Raw genomic sequence first — 27,542 nt, forward strand, 5'->3', positions numbered from 1 at the left:
AGTCCTCCTTTATGCATCTGGGACGTCCTTGATGGTGATGGGCTTAGAATAGGTCGTCCTTGTCCTGGTCTGATTTTCTTCCACCTGCAAAACAAACCAAAAGATGATTAAGTACACATGATATATTTATCCCACATAGCATTTTCTACCTTAAATCATCAACAAAAAGGCATTAGAATGAAATTCGCTCAAGATCCTCCCCAGGGACAGGCCCTATAAGAATTTTGCTCTGGACCCTTTGGAAGGGTCAGGAGCGAAATTTGCTATTTTGCTCAATTTAGACCTCATCTCCTTGCCTTGAACTTCTCTTGACCTTTGAATCGTTTTCTCCTGAAGACATCATTGATTTGACCTCCAAAAAGACCAAAAAAGAAGATTTCGCTTTGGACCTTGGCCAAGGACAGGACCTATAAGGAATTTCGCTCTGGACCCTTTGCAAGGGTGTTGTGACGTATTCACACATCGCCCCATTGCAAATGGGGACCCCTACTTTTTGCTTTCTAGGGATTTTTTTTCAGGGTCTTTTAGGGTTTTATCTATTAGCCTTTGCATGATGAGTGCTGTCAGGGGGATCGCTCGATAATAGGCTCTGCTTGAGCTAGGATGAGTCAGTGGATGATCCAAGTTAGGGTTTCTTTCAAGGTCTTCCTTAGGCATGGTTTTGTTGGTTGTGTCTTGTTTGAGTTCGAGGAAGTCAGTGAGTGGTTGAGAAAATTGGCGAATGACATGGAAGGAAGTCTGTCTAGGATCATGTCCAAGGCAAAGTCAAGTAAGTTTGAAGGAGAATCAAGCCTAGAACATGATTTTTGTTCTTGACCCTTCCAAAGGGTCCAGAGCGAAATTCATGTAAAACCCTATTTTTCACCAAATTCTTGGGCTAAATGTCGACCTAAAGGGTAGATTTGCAGGATCAGGATGGAAGGAAGCCTAGCAAAGTGTGTCCAAGGCATGAAAAGGAGGAAGCAAGTGAAAGATTAGCTCAAATTAGAATTTCGCTCCTGACCCTTCCGAAGGGTCCATAGCGAAATTCACCTTTTCTTCTATTCTGCTCTTTCATATGGCCAAGTTTTGGATTTTTGAGGCATAGTTGAGAAGGTTTGGATGCATGTTTGCCTTGGGGAGGAGGTTTAAGACTACAAAATGATGGAAATTAGCCTGAAGTAGGGATTTCGCTCCTGACCCTTCCAAAGGGTCCAGAGCGAAAATCCTCATAAACCTCATTTTCTCCCTTGTTTTGACCAACATTCTGGTTTTGAGGTGATGGAATGTAAAAATTTGAAGGATTTTGGCCAAGATTAGGAATTTCGCTCCTGACCCTTCCAAAGGGTCCAGAGTGAAAATCCTTATACACCTCAATTTATCACTTGTCAAGACCAAATTCCTAGTTTTTAAGGCATGTTTGGAGGTGTTTTGAATGTTCTAGCCTTAGGGAGTGACTGGAGCATTGAAAAATGAGGGATTTTAGCCAAGAAGATGAATTTCGCTCCCGACCCTTCCAAAGGGTCCAGAGCGAAACTCTTGAAAACACTCATTTTTCCCTTGGCCAAAGTTAGGATCTTGGTGGAGATGCAAAAGGAAGGATCTATGTTTGCCTCCCAAAGAGGATTGGAGTTGGAAAAGTCGAGAATCAAGCTCAAAATTAGAATTTCGCTCTGGACCATTCCAAAGGGTTTAGAGCGAAAATCCTTATATCTCTTGTTTTCTTCCTTGTCTTGGCTAGGCATTGGCATGAAGGAGGATGAATTGGTGTGTTCTTGCCTTGAGAGGGAGTTAGACATTTTGAAAGATGAGGATTTTGCCCAAAAGGTGAATTTTGCTCCTGACCCTTCCAAAGGGTCCAAAGCAAAATTCATTATATACTTCATTTGCTCCCTTGTTTTGGCTTGAAACCTTGCTCCTTAGGTGAAGAATGATCTATGTTTGCTCCCAAATAAGATTGAAAGTTTGAAAATTGAACAAGCAAGCCCAAATCATGATTTTCGCTCCTGACCCTTCCAAAGGGTCGAGAGCGAAAATTTACTTAGACCTCATTCCCTTCCTTGTTTGACCAAATTTTGATTTGAAAGACATGTTGAAAGGAAGAATGGACATATTTTTGGCTCTGGAAATGTTTGAAAGATGCAAAAGTGAAGGATTTTAGCCAAGAAGGTGAATTTCGCTCCTAACCCTTCCAAAGGGTCCAGAGTGAAATTCCTTGCAAACCTATATTTTTAACCTTGCTTGGGCCTAAAACCTTGTTCCTTGGGCAAAAAGAGATGAAATTTTACCTTGCAAAGAGGATTGGAATTGAAAGGATGAAGAATCAAGTCTAGAAAGGGAAATTTGCTCCTGACCCTTCCAAAGGGTCCAAGGCGAAATTTCACTAAACCACCTTTTTTCCTCAATTTTATGCCAAGGCAATTGCAGACTAGAGTGAATCAAGATCAAAGGCCTTAGGAATGACTTCAAATTGCCAATAATTATCAAGTTTGAAGGAATTGAGCCAAATGATGAAAATCGCTCCTGACCCTTCCGAAGGGTCCATGGCGAAAATTCTTCAATCACCTATTTTTCCCTGCAAAATCAAGTCAAACTTGGGTTTTTATAGCTTGGATGAGTGAGGAGAAGTGTTTTCTTGCCTTTTGAGGTGGATTCAAGTTGAAATGATGGAGGAATAAACTCAAAACAAGATTTTCGCTCCTAACCCTTCCAAAGGGTCCAGAGCAAAAACCCTAAAAACCGCCTTTTTCTCCAAGATTTGAGTGAAGTCAGGCCTAGACTAGAGTGAAAGAAGCTATTTGGAAGTCCTTGGAAAGATTTTTGACCACCAAAGATGCAAATTTTGAGCTAAAATTGGAATTTCGCTCTTGAACCTTCCAAAGGGTCCAGAGCGAAATTCTGGATAGGTCCTGCCCCTGGCTAGTTTTTTGAGCGAATTTGACTTTTTAGGCCTTGTGAAGATCAAACCAATGTTGCCAAGTTGGGAAGTGGATTCAATGTGAGGGAGTCCAGATGAAGTGAAGTGAAGAAAGTGAAATTGGGTGTGAATAGGCAAGCAAAAAGTGAATTTCGCTCTTGACCCTTCCAAAGGGTCCAGAGCGAAATTCTTCATAATCACTATTTCCCCTTTGTGTCAAGTCAAGACTTTGAGTCCTAAGGCGTGGTTGAGGTTGAAATGATGTTACTTTGCCCTGCAAGATGAATTGAAGTGAAGGAGATGAGGAATTGAGACCTAAAACTTGAATTTCGCTCCTGACCCTTCTAAAGGGTCCAGAGCGAAATTCCCAATTTCACCTAAATTGCTCATGATGAAGATCAGGAGATGGATTCCCAAACCTTGGTGGAGAGAAGACTAGTGTATGCTTGCCTTGGAAGACGTTTTGGAGTAGAGGCATGATAGATTTTGTCCTAAAATGTAAATTTCGCTCTTGACCCTTCCAAAGGCTCCAGAGCGAAATTCTTGAAACCTCTATTATGCCCCAAATTTACATCAAGCTTGGTCTTGGTTGAGAATGAGGGCATCCTTGGGCATGTATCTAAGCAAGTATGGTCACAAAGTGAGAAGAATTTTAGCCAGGAATGCAAAAATCGCTCCTGACCCTTCCAAAGGGTCCAGGGCGAAATTCTTATGGAGCCTATCCCTGGAAAGAATCTTGAGAAACTTCATTTTGATGTCTTCTTGTTGATGATTTAAGGTATAAAATGCTATGTTAGAACAAATATATTATGTGTCCTTAATCATCTTATGGTTTGTCTTGCAGATGAAAGAAGACCAGGCCAGATCAAGGACGACCTTCTCCAGTCTAGCATCATCAGGGACGACCTCCTCCAATCTAGCATCATCAGGAACCCCCTCTTCCAGTTCAGCATTTCAAGGAAACGTACACCATCCATCCTGCACATCAAAGACTAAGGAGGTTAAAGCAAGGGTCCGTTGAAGAAGCAGAGAGTTTCAGAAGAGTTAATTAAAGTTAGCTTCTCAACATCATCAAATTGAACATCTACCAAGTTACAAGGGTCAGACAAGGTGGCATCCTAGTCATCACTCCTCTAGTCGGATTGGCCCACTGCAGCGTGTCCAGATTCAATGTTCTTGACTCATCAAAGATGACTCTAACTTCGATGTACCTACCTCGGTTATCCATTGGTCGAATATTCCAGAGAAGACATGTGCCCAAATAATGCAATTATTTCATTGGCTAGAATTGAGTTTGTTGAAACAAACCCTAATTAGGGTTTTCATCGTAAAATCTCGGCCATTGATCTCAAATTGTTATGAGCCATTGAATTGTATTGAGAGCACTATATAGGCCCTGGCTCCTCATTTGTAAAGGCTAATAGTTAGTCAATAGTTGATAGTGGGTGAATAGTTAGCTAATAGTGAATAGTCAGCTGATAGAATAGCAATTAGAGTAAATTAGGAGGACAAGGCAATAAATTGTTGCCAGTGATTGTAAACAAACTCCATTTTCATTGAAGTTATGGTGAAATGTGTTGTTTCGTTGCAACATGCATGGTCTCTTGTTGAATCTTCATTTTAGATGATAGATAATTAAATTGAATGAAAGAAGTTGTTGAATGCACCTGTGTGGAATCCGTCTAGTCCATACCACTAGCCTCTTATTGATTGTAAGTGCGCCCTGCGTGGTCAATTGGCATAAAATGAGCTTAATCTTAAGTCGTTACACATCTATTTTTCATGCATTATCTTGAATGGTGATCAGTGTCTGATGACGTACGATTTGAACGTATTGGAAGCATCCCTTAGAAGATCGCACTGAGTTGGTGTCGGATTGTTCAAGCCTGATGGTGAGACCCAGCCTAGTAGGACTCCACCTAGTCGTTCATCCATCTTCTCACATTCTAGGTAGTAGAGTAGACTTCTCGAACCCTGCATCTTTTGCCATTTGTTTGTCTTCCAGTTAGTAAGCAAGACTTGTGATTCCAACAAATCAGACGTTCAGGTCATCGAGTGTAAGTCCCCTTGTGATTCCAGCAAAATCACATCGTACCACAAAGAGCTTATCCACGAGTAGAGATCCTACATAATAGAACCTTGAAGCTTCTTCGATTGATCCTTTTGCGACATCTTCAGCATTCGGGAGCTTTATTCAAGAGAGGATAAGGTACTTTTAGGTATTTTATTTTGTGTTTGGTCGTGTACAAAAGACACATCAACAAAGGGTCAGGAGCGAAATTTGCATTTTAGGACAAAATCTTCACATTTTGTGACCACAACTTGCTCAAATTCATGTCTAAGGATGCCTTTAATCTCAATCAACACTAGGTTTGATGCAAAATTGGAGCAAAATAGAGGTTTTAAGGATTTCCCTCTAGACCCTTTGGAAGGGTCAGGAGCGAATTTCTTCCTTAGGCTCAAATTCTATCATTTCGCTACTCCAAAATGCCTCCCAAGACAAGCACATGCTAGCCTTCTCTCCACCAAGGCCTGAGAATCCATCTCTTAATCTCAATCATGGGCAAACTAGGTGATTTTGGGAATTTCGCTCTAGACAATTTGGAAGGGTCAGGAGCTAAATTCTTGATTTGCTTGTTTTCCTTCACCTAGTTTCATTCTCCATACCTTACTTTCCTTTGACTCTCCCTTTTGGATCCCCCTTTCACGAAGACAACACTTGTTTGACCTCAAAAAGGCCTGAAAGGAGAATTTTGCTAAAAACCATGGCCAAGTACAGGACCTATAGAGAATTTCGCACTGGACCCTTTGGAAGGGTCAGGAGCGAAATTCAAGTTTTAGCTCAATTCCTTCACATTTGGTGGTCACAAGCTATTCAAAGGCATGCAAAGGGCTATCTCCAATCTTAATTCACCCTGATCCACACTTGGCTTGACACAAAGTTGGCAGAAAAAGGAGATTTTGGGAATTTCGCTCTGGACCCTTTGGAAGGGTCAGGAGCGAAATTCATGTCTTGAGCTCATTTCTTCATTTTTTCAATTCCAAACTACCTCAAAAGGCAAGGACACATCACTTCACTTCCATCCACGCCATAAAAACCAAGGATTTGACCTCCTCCAAGGGGAAAATAGGTGTTCTCAAGAATTTCGCTTTGGACCCTTTGGAAGGGTCAGGAGCAAAATTCTAGTTTTAGGACAAAATCCTTCACTCCTTCAGTTCTAATCACTTCCTAAGGCAAAAAACATGTCAATCCACTTCCAAATATGCCTAAGGAACTAAGATGTTGGTCCAAACAAGGAAGAAAATGAGATTTATGGAGAATTTCGCTCTGGACCCTTTGGAAGGGTCAGGAGCGAAATTCCCAATCTTGGACAAAATCCTCACTTTTCAATGCTTTCATTCACTTCCTAAGGCAAGAACATGTCCATTTACCCCCACTATGTCCAAGGAACAAGGCTTTTAGTCTAAACAAGGAAGAAAATGAGGTTTATGGAGAATTTCGCTCTGGAGCCTTTGGAAGGGTCAGGAGCGAAATTTTCATTCTAGGTTGATTTTCACCATTTCATCACCTCAAACCTTCTTTCAAATGCTAGAACACCTCAAGGGCACTGTAACCATGCCTTAGAAGTCCAAAACTTGGCCATGACAAGGAAGAAAATGAAGGTTATGTGAATTTCGCTCTGGACCCTTTGGAAGGGTCAAGAGCAAAATTCTTACTTGGGCTCATTTCTCACCTTTTTCCTCCCTTCTTTGGCTTGGATATAACTTCTTAGGCCTCCTTCCATCATGATCAAGTGAATTTTCTCCTCAAGTTGGCATCTAGTTCAAGATTTTGTGAAGAAATAGGGTCTTACAAGAATTTTGCTCTGGACCCTTTGGAAGGGTCAGGAGCGAAATTTGCATTTTGGGTTGATTTCTGACTCCATTTCCCACATATCTTCATTTAAACAAGTGAATTGCCTCCAATAATACCTGGGACATGGATTAGCTCATGGCTTTGGGCAATGTAGAGTGTCTCATAGAGGAATTCACTTTGAACCCTTTGGAAGGGTCAGGAGCGAAATTCCTATTCTAGGCTCAATTCACCTTCAAACTGACTTGACTTTGTCTTAGACTTGATCCTAGATCCATTTCCTTCCATATCCTTGCAAATTTGCTCAACCATTCAATGATTTAGGTGAAGAATTTAGGTCCTTTGTGAAATTTTGCTCCGGACCCTTTGGAAGGGTTAGGAGCGAAATTTGACATTTTAGCCTCTCCGTTAGGATTCATATATGGAATATAACATTTAAGTATAAGTCTTATACTTTAAGTTATATTCCATATATACTGTCAGGATGTTTGAGGGTGGTTTCGGACCTCCAGGAGTGATAATGCAAAATCTAGTTTTTGGAGGATTCTTCAATTTTCTAGACTTAGCCAAATTTCAGGACATTTGAGGATCAGGATGACATTCTAGTCTTCTCAAGGCGAATTTGCTCTGCCCTTGATGTAAGGGATGGGACCTAGGAGGACATTATGCATTCAACCAAGGTTTGATTTAGCAACTTGAAGTGTGACTAGATAGTACACAAAAACACCCCAGGAATGATCTAAATTACCCCTAATCACTCAATTGACCCGACCTCTTGAGGAGATCCACCTGACTCAAGCAGAGCCTGCTACCCTAATGAGCCCCTTGGTGACCCTTCAAATGCAAAAGCTCAATAGACAAGAACCTAGAAGACCAAGAAAACTAACCCTAGAAAGAAAAAGGTAGGGGTCCCCATTTGCAATGGGGCGATGTGTGAATACGTCACAACACTAGGGCGCAATTTTGACTGAGCCATGGAATTTTGACTTTTTAACCCTTCCTTGGAGGCCTCATTTTAGCGCCCATCCTTGGCACTTAGGCGCTATTTGCATGTGGTCAAGGAATTCATCTTTTTTCAAGCTTTCCATGTTGATCCCCATTTGGCACCCACCTGTCTGTCTAGGGCGGATTTTCCACTTGGTCAAGGATTTTTAAACTTTTCAAACTTTCCACGAGACATTCATTTTAGTGCCCATCCTCAGACTAGGGTGCTAAATCCACTTGATGAAGGAATTTTGCCAACCTTGGATTTTCCATGATGCCTCCAATTTAGGGCCCTACTTGGCAGTAGGGCGTAGATTTCACTAGATGAAGGAATTTCACCATCTTCACTTTCTCGACTTAGTCAAATTGGAGATTTCCAAATTCAGGATGCCATCTTAGGAATACAAGTGGATTTCTAGACTTAGAAGATTTTCAAGCTTTCCATTCCTGGATTGATTCCCACACAGCCAAATTTTGATCACTCTGCCCTGCTCTTTGACTTTTCTGGATTTAGAAATGATCATGCATATCTGGTCTTTAGTGTTAGCCTACAAGGACCTGTCACAAATAGACTTTCCAAAAATAGAAACTTTTTCAAAATGTTAGTGTTTGAGCAAAACAAGATGCAAGGACACTTTCTAAAAATAGAAACTTACTAAAAATAGTAAGTTTGATTTTTGGTGAAATGAAGACATTCTGGGAGGCAGTGGAATCCCTAAAAAATAGGAACTTTCTCAAAATAGAAAGTTGCTCAAAATTTGCTCAAATTTCACTGGGAAGTTCCTCAAAGGGTCCTGACTCCATTACAACTTTTAGTTTTCAAAAATGTAAAAGGAAACCCCTAAAATCTAGGACTAATGGAAAAAACCCCAAAACTGACAAAACGAGCCCTAGACTTAGCCAAAATTGCTCAAACGAAAACAGGCTTGATCAAACTGACCATACTCACTTGCAAACTCAGAGAGACCGATGAGATTGCCACAAAAGACCCAAAAACGAAAACCAAAAGACCAAGAGGGCCTAAAAAGTAGGGGGTCCCCATTTTGAATGGGATGATGTGTGATTAGGTCACAACACGTTGCTTTGGTCCTCTGAACTTTTCGCTGTCCAAAGGGGAACATGTTCATTTTTGTGAATAATGTTGATCCTGAAAATTACAGCTTTGTAGTTGTTCCTGCATACAGTAGAGAAGGGAAAATGGTTGGGAATAGGGGTTTGCTTTATGTCAAACCCTGGTTTTGGAATTAACCATGAAATTGAAATTTAAATGAAGTACTGTAATGGGAATGATTTCCTTCTGAGGGAAATGCTGGAAATGTTTGAAACACTAATGATATACTTCTTTATGGAGTTTTGTTTGTCTCCACGAGGAATTAGGGTTTCATGTAGATAGTCTTCATAAAACATATAACATGAATGTCATCTCCAATGCTTGAATCTTGACTTTACTTTTGCTCCAATGCTTGAAAGAAAATGATTGCTTGTTCACTTGAATTTGAGATCTTGAATTCGAATTGATGAATGTTTGATATGAATGTGTGATGTCAAAATGAGAGGGGTAGACCACCTTTTATACATACTAGTCGAAAAACAAATTAATTTTCCGACTTGAGCCAACAAGGGATTCAGTTTCCTACTCAAATCATGTTCCTGTTGAGAGGTCCCAAAATGGGCCCTTTTGAAGAGGACCAGGGCACTAGTGCCGTGGTCCTGGACATCAGAGGCCCAAGATCTTGGGGAAGGAGGTGTAGAACATGAAAATTTAAGTGAAAATGCATAGTGTGAGCAGAATCAAGGCTTCAGTCAGGCCTTAGGGGACGAACGCCAAGGTGAGGGCTCAAGTGAGGACAAAATTGAAAGGGAGTACAATTTAGGATGCTATAGATACCATGTTGGTGCAATCACCACCCAGCTGCAACAATCTGCAAATGATTGAGATATAGGCACACAAGAGAAGCAAAAGCTATTTCACCAATGAGAGAATAAATGGATTGAGATACAAATAATGTATCAAACATCTTTTATATATATCAGAGGTGTTGGTAGGTAGTAATAACTGTTATCCAACTACCAAATTTTAAATGCACTAACATTATCAAATACTAATAACTAATTATGTTGGCTGCCTAAGTAAAACTTAAGCATATGTAAATGATAAAAACTCATTTACTCAAACAAGAAACCTAAGCTTGCCATTTTCAAATGAAGCAAAGCCCATGGGCAATGTATGTTGTCCTAAATTCGCAACCAAAGGTATTGGTGTGGATAAAATATAAAGCCAGTTGTCTTTGCTAAACTATCACCAACCATAGATTGTGCAGATCAAGCGACCACCGGAGTTTTATAAAGTTTTGAGAGTGTTTTTAGAATGGAGAATAATGTGATTGGTTGCATTGAACAATTCAGCAAAGGTGGGGCTTGGTTTGGCATTGATAAATGGTATATAAAACAATGGAGCCAGTAGTTTTATAGCACAGCCTTTGCCTTAGTAAAGGAAATAAAGCCTGCTGAAGTTTTCACCAAGCCTTGACGTTATAAAATAAGACACAAAATAGTATAACGTCAAGGCTTTAATCTGTATACTAAGCCAAGGCTTTGTATCTTCACTCATATGCTATTTTGTGTTTCTCTGTTTGTTACCTTTCATTCTATGTACTCTGACTAATCTCCAGAGTTGTCATTGTACGATGTCTCATCTGTCATGGTCTACAGCATATTGATTGTTTGGGAAAAAGTTAATTACAGATTATAAAATCAATGATATTCTACATGCTCTGAATGTTAACAAATTTGAATTCCTCTAACTATAGGTTTTACACCTTGTTTACCCCAGAAAAATGCAGTTGATTTTAGCTAACATTTTTTTTCTTCATGTCTTCTTATTTTCTTTATAGGGATATATTGGACGAAAAGATGAACTGATAGACACTCTTACTGTGCGGGAGATGCTGTACCATGCTTCTCTTTTACAACTTCCAGGTTTCATATCTCGTGCAGAAAAGGCTGCTATGGTTGAGGATGCTATCTTAGCTATGTCATTGCAGGAATATTCGGATTCACGCATAGGAAGTAACTTTCACAGCAAGGGTTTATCAAATGGTGAAATAAGACGCATAAGCATTGCCAGGGAGCTGATTACAAACCCGCAATTCATATTTATCGATGAACCCCTTTATCACCTTGACTGGTTAGTAATATGCAATTTTTAGCAAGGAGAAATTCTAGTGCCATGTATTACATCTTATTCATGACATTTATTAATCAAGTAAATATGTCATTTATCCATGTGAGGGACATTGGATATGCTGTTTTCTTGTATGGGAGGATTACAATTAAGTTGTCATAATTTTAGTAACTATCTTGTAACCTGTGATTATAGAACATGTATGGCTTTAGCATTCGTACGATTCATATGCCATTTTCTCATCTCATATTTTATTTATCTGCTTGGCATGCAGTGTGTCTTCTCTATTGATGATGGTGATGCTGAAAAAACTTGCCAGCACGGGACGTACTGTCATATTTACCATGTATCATAGCAGCACTGAAGTATTTGGCCTCTTTGACAATATCTGCTTGCTGGCAAATGGAAAGATGCTATTCTTTGGGGAAACATTATCCTGTTTGCAAGTACGCATCACTTGTGCTCACATATTTGTTTTACAGTTTTGTTGCACTAACTCTAGTTTCAATTGTTGGAGATGTAAAGAGTTGTAAAAACCAATTGGGTCAATGTAAAGTAGTTTTTTAGACCATAAATTTTACTCAGGACCTCTAGATCAGACCTGACCTTAATAGAGGTTCGGCAAGCACCATTCAATCAAGAGTTATCAGACATTAAGATGTTAGAAATAGGGTGTTGTACACCTTGCAAAAAAGAAAGTATCATTTTAGTTATGTAAAATAAATATTTATTTGTGGTGTATCTTTAGCGGATGTGTTTAACCATATTAAATATTTAGTTGGGTCCAATTGCAAAGTTGTATGTGACATTGGTTCAATATTTTAGGTGTGGGTTGTGTTGTGATATTTTCACACATTGCTCCATTGCAGATGGGGACCCCCCTCTTTTTGCTTGGGTTGGCAGTTTTGGTTGCAATCTTGAGGTCCAGGGCTTATGAAGGAGCTCTCTTTGGGTCCCAGATTGAAGTTCATGGTTCATTGCCAAGGTTAGGTTTGATCAAGTTTGGAGATTTTTGTCAAGTCTGGAAAAGTAGAGTTAAATGGATTTATTGAAGCTTTTGTTGGTTGTTGTGTTTTTCAGGTCAAGGTAAGTGAACCAAGATTTCCTCCTAGGGGGCTGTTTTTCCACCCTTTGTAGGATGGTCGAAATCAAGTGTGGAGTAATAAGGTTTGTTTTGTTTCAGCATTGTGCGAAAAACAAAATTTCCTTGTCATGGTCAATTGTCCACTCCTGAGGAATATTTGCAAGTAAAAGTGAAAAGAAAGAGTGGAATTTCCATGTTGACCATGAAATCCGATCCTTTGGGAAACTTCCTAGCTTCCTCCTAGGGATCAATTTTCCGCCCTCTAGGTAAGTTGATGAATAATGCAAGAGAAATCAAACAAGGAAGGATGAAAAACCGGGAACTTCCTAATTCCCTCCTAGGTGTCGATTTTCCCCTCTTGGGAGATGAATTGAGGTAAGTCTCAAATAAATGGAAGGTTGGGAGGGAAGAATGGAAATTTCCTCTTACCACTTGAATTTCCACTCTTGGAGGCAAATGTTGGACGAAGATTTAAAGCATGGAAGAGGAAAAATTCCTGGTTTCCGTGTGGAGGTCAAATTTCCACTCCTAGAGATCAAGTATTGAATGGAAAATGAAGAAGAGAAAAACTTCCTAGTTTCCTCCTAGGGGTTGTTTTTCCACCCTGTGAAATTGAATGAAGAATCAAGTGTAATTGAAGGAAAGGAGGTGAAAGTGGAAACTTTCCTCCTATGGGTTGATTTTCCACTCTAAAGTGAAATTTAACAAGTGAAAATGAAGTAAGAGTGGAATTTCCTTATTGACCACGAAATCCCACCCTTTGGAAAACTTCCTAGTTTCCTCGTACCACTTGAAATTCCACCCTTGTCAAAAATCAAAACTTCCTAGTTTCCTCCTACCACTCGAAATTCCACCCTTGTCAAAAATCAAGATTTCCTTGTGCATATCGATTTTCCACCCTCGGTTTCAATTTGAATGATGAGTAAGAAAGTGGAGTTTTGATTAGTGAAATTAAAATGTCCTCCTTATGTTCGAATTTCCACCCTTTGATTTTGGGTTTGAATTTCAATGAAATTATTGGTAAATTGTGAAATAAAAGAAAGAAGTCGTCTGTGAGGGAGTGCTAAGGGAACAAAGTAAAGAATTATTTGCTTATACAAGGTTGACTTCCACATGTGTGATGAGGTAAGACCCATATAAAGCAAGAAGAAAGTGAGCTATCAATCAGAATTCAAAATCACCAAGCAAATTCGCATCAAAGGAGCGGAGCTGCGAATTGAGGAAGGTTTTATCAATTTTGTCAACAAATTTTAATAAAAAATTTGGGATTTCAAGGTGTGAATTGGAGGAGCAGAGCTACAATTCAAGGCAGAGCAGACCCAAATTCAAACTTATTCCTAAATCTGCTCAAGACAAGAAGATATATGTCTGTCCAAGACATATTGCTGTCCAAACCCTACTAAACTCCGATCTGCAGTCAATGAAGATGACATGAGTTAATCAAATTTCTACCTAGGACATGGAAAGAGAATCAGATTCATAGCAAAATTCGCCATAAAGTATGTCTAAAGGTTTAGAAATCAGACTCAGAGTTTGCCAGCTTCACAGAAGACCAGACTGATATGGATAAATTCACAAGACATGGAAAGACAAGAACTTAATCAAAATATAGAATCAGTCTATAAAATTCGCCATGGAGATGAGAAATAAAGCATTCCAAGGGTTTGGAAACCAAGCAAAATTGTTTAAACTGCTATCCAAAGCAGCAATCAAAGAAAGTTAGAGATTGGAGGTTCGCTGGACACAAAGGAATACACATGTTTGCCATAAAGAAAAAGCATGAACAAACTTAGGATTGTGTCCAAGCACAAAACTTGTCCAATGATGTGGAATGTCCGCCCATGTTCAAGGAAGAAAATTCTCAAAATTTGCTGAGGAAATAAAGTAAGAACAGAAGTGTTTAAACTTCCTCCAATTCCGCCTTGGCAAGGATTTTGTCCAAAGAAACCAAGCACAAAACTTGTCCAATAAATTGAGAACTTCGCCTCGTCAAGAGGAAGGCCTCAAAGCATGTCCAAACTCTTTCCAAGTTCGCCTTGTCTCAGACATGACAAAGAGCAAAACAAATCGACATGAAGTATGCCAAGACATAGAAGGTGCATATTGAAGAAAATTGGTTCCAAAACACAAACCTTAATGTTGGAGTTGAGAAACACAACACCACAGGAGCCTAAAGATCTTCTGCAAGCTAAAACAATCTGTCACAAGGAGAAGCAATGAAGCAAAGCAATTTGAAGAACAATACACACAAAAAATATGCTCAAAAGAGGAGAGCTCAATATTCACCAAAAAAGTGTAGTGTCATAATGATACAAAGAAATGAAAAATAACCTCTAATAGGTCAAGAAACCCTAAAAGTGAAAACCTAGGCTTGCACATAATAATTAATAAAAGAATTAATTATTATGCACCTAATGTTAGCTTAAGTGTAAAAAGATAATAGGGAACTTAAAGAATTAAATAAATATTGTTTAATTAATCAAGTAAATACCCAATTGCACTAACACCCCCCCCTTAAGCTAGACTTAGGAAGAAGCTAAAACCTAAAACAATTACTAAAAGCAGGAAAGAAGGGTCCCGACAACAAGGCCTAATCAGGTACCCAAATACAATGAAATCTCTATGAAACGGAGACAAAGGAGAAAACCCAGTGGAAAAAAACTCCTCTCCAAAAAGAGATAAAAGAACATGCTGAAAGAAGAAGAAGGAAGGAAGGTCTCATAAAGACCCCCCAAGGACAACTTCCTTCACCCCAAGCATAGAGCGCAACTAAAGATAGCGCGGCGATGCAAAAGGTTTCGTGAAGATGTTTGCAACTTGCTCGACAGTGGGAATGTACTCCAGAATGAGAACACCATCCTGAATCAACTGGCGGATGAAATGCATGTGAAGCTCAATGTGCTTCGACCGCTGATGCTCTACTGGGTTGCAGGAAATATGAATAGCACTCTGATTGTCACACCAAAGAACAGTGGGACTATCAGGAGGAAAACCAAACTCAGTCATCAATTGTCGAAGCCATAAGATCTCTTGAGTGGTGAGCACAGCAGCGCGGTACTCAGCCTCTGTAGATGATAATGCATGAGCAGTCTGCTTCTTGCAAGACCATGTGATAGAACCAGAGCCAAGACAGAAAACAAAGCCAGAAGTAGACTTCCGATCAGTGACATCACCAGCCCAATCTGAGTCAGTGTCCCCTAATGTATAGTGAATGCCATGAGAACTAGCGCCCTGAATGTACCACAAAATACGTTTGGCTGCTTGCCAATGACTCTCATGAGGATCATGGGAGAATCGAGAGACAAGGCCAACCGCAAAGGAAATATCAGGACGAGTGTGAGTCAGGTACAACCAGCTGCCTGTAAAGTGTAGAATCTACTGAAGGAGTGGGGCAAGTGGTGGTCAAAACAACCCTTGACTGAAATGGAGTGGGAGCAGGCTTGCAATCAAGCATGCCAAACGTTGAAGCATGTCAAGAGCATACTTTTGCTGGTAAATGAAGATCCCATCAAAAGACTGAATCACCTGAAGACCAAGGAAATAGTGCAGAAGACCAAGATCTATCATCTCAAACTGATCCATCAAGGCTCGCTGAGTATGCTGAATCATAGAGGATGAGCTACCGGTGATGAGGAGATCATCCACATATAGCACAAGAATCAGGATCTCACCCTCAAGAAGCTGAATATACACTGTGTGATCAGAATGACTGCGGGTGAACCCAGTGGAGAGCAAGAAGGAATCCATCTTCTCATACCAAGCCCGAGGGGCTTGTTTGAGACCATACAATGAACGCCGAAGTTTGCAAACCAAAGAACTGTCCTCACAAATCCCTGAGGCTGCTCCATGTAGATCCCCATGCAAGAAGGCACTCTTCACATCCATCTGAAAAACAGGCCAACCTCGAGAAGCTGCAAGAGATAGTACAAGGAAAATGGAGTTCATCTTGGCGACAGGGGCAAAGGTCTCGGAGTAATCAATACCAGAGTTCCAGGACTCGCCAGGACTCGCCAAAACTCGGCGAGTCACGGGTCGAGTCACCCTCGGCGAGTCCTGGGTGGCTCGAACCCGGACTCGGCGAGTTTTGGCCGAGTCCTGGCGAGTCCTGGAACTCGGTGACTCGGCTCGGACCCGGCAAGTCCCGAGCCCAAAAATCGGCCGGCGTAAACAGCCGAAAAAAGCAAAAAAAAAACATTTAAAAAATGGTTTTGCTTGCTTTTTTTTTCATTTATATTTTTAGCTTAGTTGTAAAAGGCATCTCATTTCATTCTATTGAAAAAATAGGAGGAGAAGAGTGAGTTGTGAGGAAAAAGAAGAGAGCATAGTAGGGCAACTAGCAAGGAGGAGGAGTAGAATTTCTTCAACAAATCACATTGGGGCAGTGTAATACTTGCATTTGGTGCATCAAAAGCTTGTTAGAGAGGATTGGAAAGAGGTTGCATTTCATTTCAACCTTCTTATAAGAGGTAAGATTTATATTTTTTGGTTTTTTTGGTCTTTTATAAGCAAAATTTACATTTTTTTTGTTTTCTTAAAACTTAAAGAAATCAGCAAACCCTACAATGTACATTTTTTTTGTTTAAAAATGTACATTGTAGGGTTTGCTGATTTTTTTATGTTTTGAAATGAAAAAACAATCTACATGGTAGGTTTGCTAATTTCTTTGAAAAAAATGATGCAAATTCTATTACATTGTTTTTTGTATCAAAATCAAAACATTGCTATTATATTTTTTTTTGTATTAATTTATAATTTAACAATGGACAAATATTCATTTTTTTTGTAATTGTGTCTTATTCCAGCAACCTTCAACTTTTGAAAACAATGTCTACTTCCAGTCCTCCTCATAGAGCAATCCCGGGTAGAAAAGATCCAGCTTGGAAATATACAGAACCTTTTCCTGGGAAAAAAAAAGGAGAGGCAAAATGTAAATTTTGCAAAACAATCTTTCATGGAGGCATAAATAGATTGAAATACCACCTTGCTGGCATATGTGGCCATGATGCAGAGCCTTGCACAAAAGCACTTCCTGAGGCTATTCGTGAGTGCCAAGTGCTATTAGAAACATTTGAGACTCGAAAAGAAATAAAGAAGAGGCAAAGGGAGGAGTTGGCTCAAGCTAGCATTGGTTGTGTTGGAGAGGCCTCTTCCATGCCTTCATATTGTCCTAGTGGGAGTGCTAGTGCTTCTGTTGCCGGTAGTGTCAGTGCTAGTGGTAGTATCAATGCAACTCCAACCATTGGTCCTAGAGTTCGTAAATCTAGGATGGATTCATATTTTGAGCCACGCACTACTCCTGGTGCCCAACCTTCACTTGAGAGCATGGCTTGGAACAAAGAGGTACACAATAAGGCTAAAGCTGCAATTGGAAGATTTTGGTTTTATTGCAATATTCCATTTTTCGCAGCCAGGTAATTCCTTTTAGTTTTTATTTGATTGTTTTAAGTTTTTAAGTTGTTAATTATTAATATTCTTAATTTGTTTTGTGACTTTGTGATTGTCTAAGACTCTAATTTTATAATTTTATACTTATCTTATTTAATTTATTTGTGATAGGTCTCCTTATTGGCAAAGCATGGTTGATGCCATTGCTATTTGTGGGGCGGGTTTCAAAGCCCCTTCTGATTCCGAGATAAGTGGCCCAATCTTGATAGAATCGGTGGCTGATGTAAAAGCCACATTAGAGGAACATCGAGAGATATGGAAGAAGAAGGGTTGCACCATCATGACCGATGGTTGGACTGATAGGAGAAATCGGACGCTCCTAAATTTTCTTGTTTCTTCTGCAGGTGATTGAATAACTTAAATTTTATTAAATGATTCTTATTCGTATTTTTTTTTTGAGTTGAGATTTATTGAATTATCATTGATCACTGTTTTTACTTTGTTTTCAAATTTCAGGTGGCACCATGTTCATTAAGTCCATTGATGCTTCCGCACATTCTAAAAATGCCACTTACCTATGTGAGGTTATAGAGGAGGTCATATATGAAGTGGGCGAGGAGAATGTAGTACAAGTGGTGACCGATAATGCAACAAATTATGTTGCTGCAGGTAAACTTTTGATGGAGAGGCACCCATCTATATTTTGGTCTCCCTGTGCTGCCCATTGCATTGACCTCATGTTGGAGGACATTGCTAAGATTGCATGGATCAGGACATGTGTAGAGAAGGCAAAAAATATTTGCAAATTTGTATACAATCATGCATGGGTCCTTAGCTTAATGAGGCAATACACGGGGCAAAAGGAGTTGGCTCGTCCTGGAATCACTAGATTTGCCACTAACTTCATCACACTGCAATCCTTGATTCGCAGTAAGGCAGCTTTGAGACGTATGCTTGTTGGTGAGGAGTGGACTTCCTCATCCTATGCTACGAGTGTTGCAGGAGTTGATGTTGCAGATTACATTTTTGATGAGCCAGGCTTTTGAACCCCTTGTGCTGAGATCGTGAAGGTAAAATTTTTAAGCATTCTAATCTCTACCTTATGTTTTAAGTTTTAAGTTTTTATTTTTATTCGTATTTTTCTTTTATTTGCTTATTTTCATTTACAATTTCACACTTACATTAACTGATATTACATATTGTTTCACAATATTTGCAGTTCATTGAGCCCTTGGTAGTTCTCCTACGTGTTGCTGACGGGGAGAAGCCTGCAATGGGCTACATATACGAGGGCATGGATAGGGCCAAGGAGGGCATCAGATCTGCCTATGAAGGGGATGAGAGTAAGTATCGTCCCATTTGGGATATCATTGACAGGAGATGGCAGACCCAGCTTCAGAGGCCCCTTCATGCAGCTGCTTATTACCTCAATCCGGCATTCCATTTCCGCCCTGATTTCAAGGCGGATGAGGCTGTTCTTAGTGGGCTCTACTCAGTGATAGAGTGAATGTCGCCTGGTCATAGCAGCAATATAGTCCAGGAGCTAGAGGCTTTTTCTAATGCTGAAGGGGAGGTCTTCTCTCGTATGCTTTGCAAAGAAAATCGGACAAAAATGCAGCCAGGTAAAATGCATATTTTAAGAAATTAAGAGCATAATTTTAATTATATGTTATTCAATTTGTTATTAATTATTAAATGAGGCTGATTTTGTTTTCCTTTTTCTCATCTCAGATAGGTGGTGGCAGATGTTTGGTCCTAAAACACCAAATCTTCAACAGGTAGCCATTCGTATTTTGAGCCAACCATGCAGTGCTTCCGGTTGTGAGCGCAATTGGAGTATGTTTGAGCACATACACTCCAAGAGGCGCAATAGACTGTCTGTGGAGAGGTTGAATGATCTAGTCTTTGTTCATTACAACCTCTGTCTTAGACACAAACAGGTTATGGACCATGACAGCACCCCGATCACGCTAGAGGAGGTTGATCCAGAATCTGAGTGGATCAGTGAGGCTACAGATCCTATGTTTGGTGATGAGGACTTAGATTGGATCGACGAGGTAGATAGAGAGGCTGAGGTTGTAGCCATGGCAGAGGAGGAGGTTAGAGCGCGAGGAGAGCCAGAGCCAGAGCCAGAGCCAGAGCTAGAGCCAGAGCTAGAGCCAGACACAGCTGATGTTTGTGAGGGTAGAATGGAGTCACGGGCAGAGAGTATGGCTGTTGATGCATCTAGGACCTACCTTAGGGTTAGACGCCTTCGTAGGAAGGACCCAAGCTCCTTTGAGCCATAGACTTGTAGTTGTTTTACTTTTGATATATGTGTGGAACTGGAACATTTGAATTTTGATGTCATGGATTTGATATTCCATGAGTTTTGTAATATTTTTACATTTGACACTATTTATATATCTATGGTTATTGGTTGCTATTTCCTTCAGCTACAATTTGTGTTTATACTAATGTGATCGATGTATACTTGTGTATGTGATCAAATTAACTTCTATTTGATGATGTTATTGTGTATTTAAGGTTTGTTTAATAAAGGGTGCATGAAACAAGTTTTAAATCCTTAAAAATCGCTAAATTTCTTGGGTTTTTCACTTTGCTGAGTCCTAGCCGATCCGAGTCCCGAGTCCTGAGTCGAGTCACCCTTGCCGAGTCCGCGTCGAGTCCGAGTCCCGTTTCTTTGATCAATACCCTCAACCTGTGAGAAACCCTTTGCAACAAGACGTGCTTTGTACTTTTCAATGGAACCATCAGCAGCATACTTGGTGCGATACAACCAGCGACACCTAACCATCTTTCTGCCCTTAGGAAGAGGACAGAGATCCCAAGTATGATTCCTCATCAAAGAAGAATACTCCTCCTCCATAGCACAATCCCACTCAGGACGACCGGTAGCCTCTGAAAACTTCTGAGGATCATTTGAAATAGCATGACTCAAAAGACTAGAACCCACAGTATGAGAACGGGTACGACGAGTATCTAAAGGATCACTGGCCAGAGGACCTGCCGCCTTAACAGTAAAGCGAGCCCACTTGGGCATCTGAGGTGGAGCAGGTGGAGGTGGGGATGGTGGATCATCAGCACCATCATCAGAATCATCCTCAAAAAGATCCTGAAGAGATGCAGTGGAAGGAGTAGGCAGAGGAGTAGACACCGGAGTCGGGGTATCCATTGTGGGAAGGCGCTCATCAAACTGAACATCTCGTCGAAACAGGACCTCTCTGGAATCAGGATCAAACAACCTGTACGCCTTAACATCCTCACAATAGCCAACAAAAATGAGAGGTCGGCTCTTCCGCTCCATGGCTTTCCTCTGAGCATCAGGAATAAAAGCCCATGCCTCACTGACAAACACTCGGAAAAAAGAAACATCAGGCTTGTTATGAGACCAAGCCTCCTCAGGAGTCATATGTCGAATAGCCTTGTGAGGCATCCGATTCTGAATATAGTTGGTACACTTGACTGCCTCAGCCCAAAAAGACAAATCCATGGACCTGGACTGAATCATACAATTCGCCATCTCCCGTAAGGTTCTGTTCTTGCGCTCAGCGACACCATTCTGTTGAGGGGTGTAGGGAACAGTAAACTGATGCTGCAAACCATGCTCAGTGCAAAAATCTTTGAAAGCCTGGTTCACATACTCCCCCCCATTGTTTGTACGTATCTTCCGAATAGAACAACCCGACCGCTTCTCAACAAATGTCTTGAAGATTCAAAATGAATCAAAGACATCAGACTTGTACTTAAGAAAGTACACCGATGTGCGTTTGGAGAAGTCATCAATAAAAGTGAGCACATACTTGGCCCCAGAACAAGGAGTGGGAAATGACATGAGATCACTGTGAATCAACTCCAAGAGTGCCAAAGCACGAGGGGCTCTTTCCTTTGGAAAGGGATCTCTGTGATGCTTGCTTAGCACACAACCATGACAAACACCATCAGTGCAGGAAATCTGTGGGAGCCCAAGAACAAGTGCCTGCGTACTCATCTGTTGAAGATATCTGTAATTGACATGGCCCAAGCGCTCATGCCAAAGCTTACTCACTGAATCTGCATGGGCTATAAGAGACGAACCAACACCCAAAGAGGGCTCAAATCCATCAAATCTGTATAGACGAGAAGCAGTATCAACACTCCCAGTAGCAACAACTAAGTCAGAATCATGGAGGTCCTGAATAACCACATCATGTGGTGACAACTCAACTGTCTTACCAGAGCCATAGTGACAACTCTGATAAATGGATAGAAGTTTCGTCAAGATGTCAGGAACAACCAGAACATCCTGCAGAGTACCCCCCATCCAATGAGACAGAACCTGAACCCAAGACTGAAAGTTGAACCGAGTCACCCACTGCAATCTGTGAAGTACCACAAGAGGCAAGAGAAACAACCAACTACTGAGTGTGAGTCATATGGTGAGAAGCACCAGAATCTAGAATCCATGTGGACCCATAGGTCGAAGCTCGAGCATGACCTTTCCCTGTGGAAGGAGAAGATGCCTGAGGTGAGGAGATGTGATGTTGCTGCATGGCTTCCTCTAAAGCCTCTAAACACTTCCAACACTTGGAAACGGGATGTCCTTCCTTGCCACAAAAACTACAAGTATCTCCTGATTTCTTCTTAGTCTTGGAGGAAGACTCACTAGATTGTGAAGATTTCCCATGCTTGGGAGGAAATGGTGGTTTAGATTCAACTTATGAGCAGGCTTGGAGGGATTCTCATTACCTGCAGAAGGCTTCTTCGGCTTTGATTTCTGCTTTTGTTTTTCCTTAGAGGACTGAGCAACCAATGCTTTGTTCTTGGATCCTGAAAGCATATCCAACTGAGAAAGATGAGACTGCTCACGAGACAAACGCTCACAAAAGACATCAAAGGTAGGCATGGTGAAACGAGCACCCAAGCCATCCATGGTGGAGTAGAAAGTAGAGGCAAAAAACTGAAAATGACCCCGAAGCTTCGAAATAATCAAATGAATGCACTTTGTGTCCGTCTTGATCTTGCCACAACCCTGAAGAACAGATCTGGTAGTCTTGAACTTGTTCAAGAAATCCTCAATGGTGGGAAAGGAATCAGGTGACAAAGAAACCAACTCCGCCTCAATCTGCAATGCCTGAATCTCATTGACCCTCCCAAAGAGAGAATCAAACTTCAACCACATAGCTCGAGGAGTGAGCAACTCATCAAGGTGAAATAGAAGAGTGTCTGAGACATGCAAGGAGAGCAACCCCATGGCCTCATCCATCTTGTTCATGTGTTGAAGAAGCTCATAAGGACGTTGCAATACAGGCTGAACCTCATCCAAACAAGACCACAACCCTCGTGCCTTGAGAAGCCTCGTGATGCGGGGCTTCCAGGTGTGATAGTTGTGTGAAGTCAACAACTCAACTGAAAGATTTGCCATGAGAACAAAACTTTGTATCTGCACCTGCACCTGCTTGGTTTTTTTTATTATGTGATCTTTCAGAATAGATAGAAGATGCAGAAGGGTTTGTTTGTTTTCAGAGTTTTGGTGTTTTGGATTTCTGATATAAATGACAGAAAGCAAGAAAAAAACACCCCCCCACAATAGATAAACCCAAACCCTAGTACATACTGATGAGAAGGAAGTAGTGCATAAGCAAAAAAAACTTCAAACTGATATCTCATGTACCTGATGAAAATTCTGAGAAAAAAGATCACAAATCTGAATAGAACATGCTGAGAGCTTTCCAACGCCTATTCGTTTTCGAAAAACGGAGTCCGTTTGCCCATTCTACGGCCCTGGAAGTGCAGAAAAGAAGCCCGACTTTGACTGGAAAAAAGTACAGTCAAACAAAAGATTCGGAAAATAAATCCAACTCCACGACGTTTGGCTCAGAATCAGCTTTCTGACGCCTATTCGTTTTTCAAAAAACTACTCCAAATGTGAAAGATAGGACCAAAAACCAACCCCCCCTCAAAAAAGGCTAGAGGGTGGCGAAGCCAAGAGGAGGTGGCCGGAGGGTGGCGGTGGTGGTGGTCGGGCCGGGCGGAGGTTGTGATTTCCGGGCCGAGCGGAGGCAGTGAGCGGCGCCGGCGGTGGTGGTGAGTTTCGGCGGTAGAGCCGGCATGGCGGTGGCTGGTGGGGGCCGGTGGACGGCGAGGGCCGGAGGGGGTGCCGCCGGTGGTCGGGGCCGGCAGGGGCCGAGCCGATGGGAACCTGCACGCGGGCCGGACTGGCAATGCCAGTCACCGTACGACGGCCGGACTGTCAGTACGTGTACCTGCGCAATCCCCAAAACCCAAAACAATTTTTTTTAAAAAAAACTTGTTTTTTTTCCACCCTTTTTTGTGATTTTTTAAAAAAAAAAAAAAATCCGGCCTGCATGTCGTAAAAAGGCACAATTTTTTTCTCGATTTGTATGCCAGAGTCGTAAGGCCGGATGTTGGAGAAAAAAATCACCCAGATGCTCAGGAGTCAAAGATAGACAAATTTTATATGACTATAGGGGTTTTTGGACCTTTTGAGCACGATGGCGAGGTTCGTTTAGGCCCAACGTGCTCAGAAAAAAAAACCTATCCCTAAGCACACAAAAAAATTACCTGAAACCCCAGATCTGCTTCCAATGCAAAAAATTCTCAAAAACAGAAACAGATAGTTGCAGATTTGAGCTCTGATACCATGTTGGAGTTGAGAAACACAACACCACAGGAGCCTAAAGATCTTCTGCAAGCTAAAACAATCTGTCACAAGGAGAAGCAATGAAGCAAAGCAATCTGAAGAACAATACACACAAAAAATATGCTCAAAAGAGGAGAGCTCAATATTCACCAAAAAAGTGTAGTGTCATAATGATACAAAGAAATGAAAAATAACCTCTAATAGGTCAAGAAACCCTAAAAGGGAAAACCTAGGCTTGCACATAATAATTAATAAAAGAATTAATTATTATGCACCTAATGTTAGCTTAAGTGTAAAAAGATAATAGGGAACTTAAAGAATTAAATAAATATTGTTTAATTAATCAAGTAAATACCCAATTACTCTAACACATAAGGCATGAAGAAATTGTCCAAACCCTTGCAAGTTGATCAAACACACAAATTGATTCATCTGGGCATAAATGGAATATGTGAAGATACCTAGCCAGAGACCTAATATTTGAAGACAATTCAGTTGACATGCCAGGAACAAAGATAAATTTTGATAAAAAATTTCACATGAATTAGACCAGCATGTTGGAAAATAAATGTCACTTGAAATAAATTTAAATTATCTTCCAAAATTAAAATTGAAAATAATTCTCAACATAGAGAATTTTCAAAATTCAAGATTTCTAGAAAGTTCTAGAAGATTCCTTGATAAGATTGAATTTTTGAGAGAAAAAATAAAACTTTCCATTTTGGAAAGATTAAAACACAAAAAAACAATAAAAATTATTAAAAACAAAACAAAACAATAAAACAAAACAAAAACTTCTAAATTTAGGAACCCTAAACTCTATATATTTTCAACCAATTCACTTTCACAATTCAGGTTGAGAATTTTTGAGAGCATCGAAGAGAAGTTTTCTCTCAAATTTTATGAATTTTTGATTTTTGAAGAAGAACTGTCCAGAAGAAGATTCTTCTAAGTGTTAAATGTCTAGAAATTAAGCACTTTTCTCTGATTTTAAGACAGATTTTCAGAATCAGAGGTAAATTTCAGTCATAAAGAGGATTCAAAAACTCAATTTGACTGAATTTCCTCACCTTTCTGTCTTATTTTCTCAATTTTCATCAATTTCTTGACCAAACCGTTCACTTTCAATTTGCTTTTTCGCAGAAACTTAACCTTTTAACAGGCTAAAAGTGGCTTTTCTTAATTTTCATCAATTTCTTGACCAAACCCTTCACTTTCAATTCGCTTTTTTGCAGAAACTTAACCTTTTAATAGGCTAAAAGTGAAATTTTCAGAAAAAGAATTTAAAATCAGAAATAAATTTTGAAAATAACGTGGAGTTTTCATGTGGTTTTACCGGTAGCAGTGAACTTCGCCAACAAAGGTGTACAACTGAAGTCCAAAATCAAATCCAAATGGAAGAATATCACTGATACAGACCATGGAAATGTTGATATGGAGGAATTCAAGAAAAGAATGCATGGACATGATGGACACATTCCTACACCTATTGCCCGCAAAATGATGCACAATTGAATTGTCTAGGCAACTGGATTTCCACCAGCCAAAGAGTGTGTTGAGCTAATAGTTGAATGTGCTTTGCACTATAAAGCACAATCGAGAGAAATCATTGCACTAGATGGAAGAGTTCTGGCAAATCTTCTAGAATTGTCCATCCAAGAGACATTTGACATACCAAACCACAGTAAAACTACCTACAAGACTAAAGGACAAAGGGTTTATGATAGTCAATCTGAACTATGTGCCACAAATGTAAACAAGTTTTGGTTGGAGAAGAAAAGACCTCAAGGGAAAATACTGAAGTATTTGTTGCGTCCATACTTCAAAGAAGAATATGGTGATATCATCCTACTGCTGAATAGAGTAAAGGGCAGCCTTAAGGGTTAGCTATTCGAGACATGGATATATTATTTCATAGATGAAATCACCTCAGGAACCAAGTTATTCAATTGGTCCCGCATAATCAGCGATAATCTTCATGAACAATTGATGAAATTGGAAAGGACAAAGACATTCCACATGAGTTCTTATATAATTTATCTGTTGGCTGCAACTTACAGATATTCAAGACTGATTTGCAAAGGCATAGTAGGAGGTGGTGGGAATGAATTCTGATCATATGATTGTTATCCTCAGCTGCATCTTAAGGACAAAAGTTTCTGAGCCCATGATGCATTCCAAATGTACATCACAAGAACACTGCAAGGAGGTACTCATGAGAGACTTTCTCCTGAATCAAAAAGTCTAATCAACAGATACGGATCTTGGTTTATCCAGTTTCCAAAGTTCACTTATATCAAAATCAAAGGTTTCGCTGGCCGTCCTTACCGATTGCCAATCTACCCAACCAATAGGATGGTCCAGTTGGAAGTTCTCAGACAGTTGGAAACATATTAGAGCTTCAAAAGAGTAAGGCAAAAGGCGGCCATATCTTTCCCATTCTTCATTGAAAATATGGAAGAATCTTGTTCAACTGCGCAGGCAGCTGAGAGTGTCAGGCTAGAGATGTAGTGGTATCCTTTCACATTCTACCAATCCAGAACTAATTATGATCCTCACAATAACATCAGATCAGCGAAGGAGGAAAGATTCAGACATAAAGTAGATATAGAAGATTTCTGGGCAAATGCTGCTGATGAGTATGAAATCAGGAAAAGGTTATACTCCTGGCTATCAATAAATTTCATTAGAGAGACTCAACCTTTTCTCGTACCAGATCAGTTAGAAGATAGTGGAGAGCATACTCAACCTGGCTTTGATGAGCATGCACCTCTTCCTCCTATCAAATGGTCAACACCAGAACATACAGATTTGACCACCTTGATGCATTCAGTCATGACATACACAAAGTGGTGGGTTAATCAACAGTGTCATAGGCTGAAGTAGAAGAATACAACTTTGACTTATAATCTGATGGGAGGCGCAGAAGGATATCCTTCAAATGAAGAAGTAACACAAAATGCCAGACCAATCAAGAGTGCTAAAAGGAAGGGGAAGGCAGTTGAGAATGACGAACCTGCTTAGAAGAAGCAAAGGATAGAACCATCTTGTTCCGCCACATCAAGGAATGAGAAATATATATTAACTGTTGATGAATCATTGGCTGAAATAAAAATTCCTTCTCTATTCATGAGGAAAATACAGAATCGGTCCATCAAGAAGATGAACATCTCCTACTGGCACAAAAATCCTAGAATCAGAGCATGACATAGATATTGAAGAGGGAGAGTTTCAAGAAGGGATGATTTTTGCTCTTCGGGGTATTGCACGTGACAAAGAAACAAAGGATGACCAAGAGGTAGAAGGCATTGAGTAGCCCACTGTTCCTGAATGGCTGAGGGAGAGATTGAAGATGAACGCACTAGTAGTAGAAGAACAAGAAGAAGCTGACATGGCAGATTTCTTGGCCAGATTAGAGCAAACTACTGTGAAGAAGCCAAGCAAGAGATTTTCTACCATTTAGAGAGATGAGACAGGCAACTACATAGTGCAGATAGCTGTGCCTAAGGTGAA

The 27,542-nt window shown here is 40.3% G+C and overlaps 3 protein-coding genes across 4 annotated transcripts in view; all 3 read left to right on the top strand.

The window, feature by feature from the left end:
• The window catches only part of LOC131038090 (ABC transporter G family member 3), a 145,014-nt gene that overhangs the window by 22,239 nt on the left and 95,233 nt on the right, over positions 1–27,542 (top strand). For both annotated transcript variants that reach the window (XR_009359528.1, XM_057970397.2), the window contains exons 3-4: positions 10,628–10,920; positions 11,192–11,363. Coding sequence is in view for 1 of the 2 variants with exons in the window: in XM_057970397.2 (XP_057826380.2) it covers positions 10,628–10,920; positions 11,192–11,363 (465 nt within the window). In the remaining variant the exon portion in view is untranslated. The remainder of the gene's footprint in view (positions 1–10,627; positions 10,921–11,191; positions 11,364–27,542) is intronic.
• LOC131859964 (uncharacterized) lies at positions 16,150–17,471 on the top strand. The gene is made up of 2 exons (XM_059214275.1): positions 16,150–16,467; positions 16,804–17,471. The coding sequence occupies exon 2, from the start codon at positions 16,826–16,828 to the stop codon at positions 17,414–17,416; it is 591 nt and encodes a 196-aa protein (XP_059070258.1). The 5' UTR covers positions 16,150–16,467; positions 16,804–16,825; the 3' UTR covers positions 17,417–17,471.
• LOC131038091 (uncharacterized) lies at positions 18,431–23,371 on the top strand. The gene is made up of 2 exons (XM_057970398.2): positions 18,431–19,008; positions 19,118–23,371. The coding sequence occupies exons 1-2, from the start codon at positions 18,894–18,896 to the stop codon at positions 19,672–19,674; spliced, it is 672 nt and encodes a 223-aa protein (XP_057826381.2). The 5' UTR covers positions 18,431–18,893; the 3' UTR covers positions 19,675–23,371.

This window comes from Cryptomeria japonica, chromosome 11 (assembly GCF_030272615.1).
Source record: "Cryptomeria japonica chromosome 11, Sugi_1.0, whole genome shotgun sequence".
In the NCBI taxonomy this organism is placed as follows: domain Eukaryota; kingdom Viridiplantae; phylum Streptophyta; class Pinopsida; order Cupressales; family Cupressaceae; genus Cryptomeria; species Cryptomeria japonica.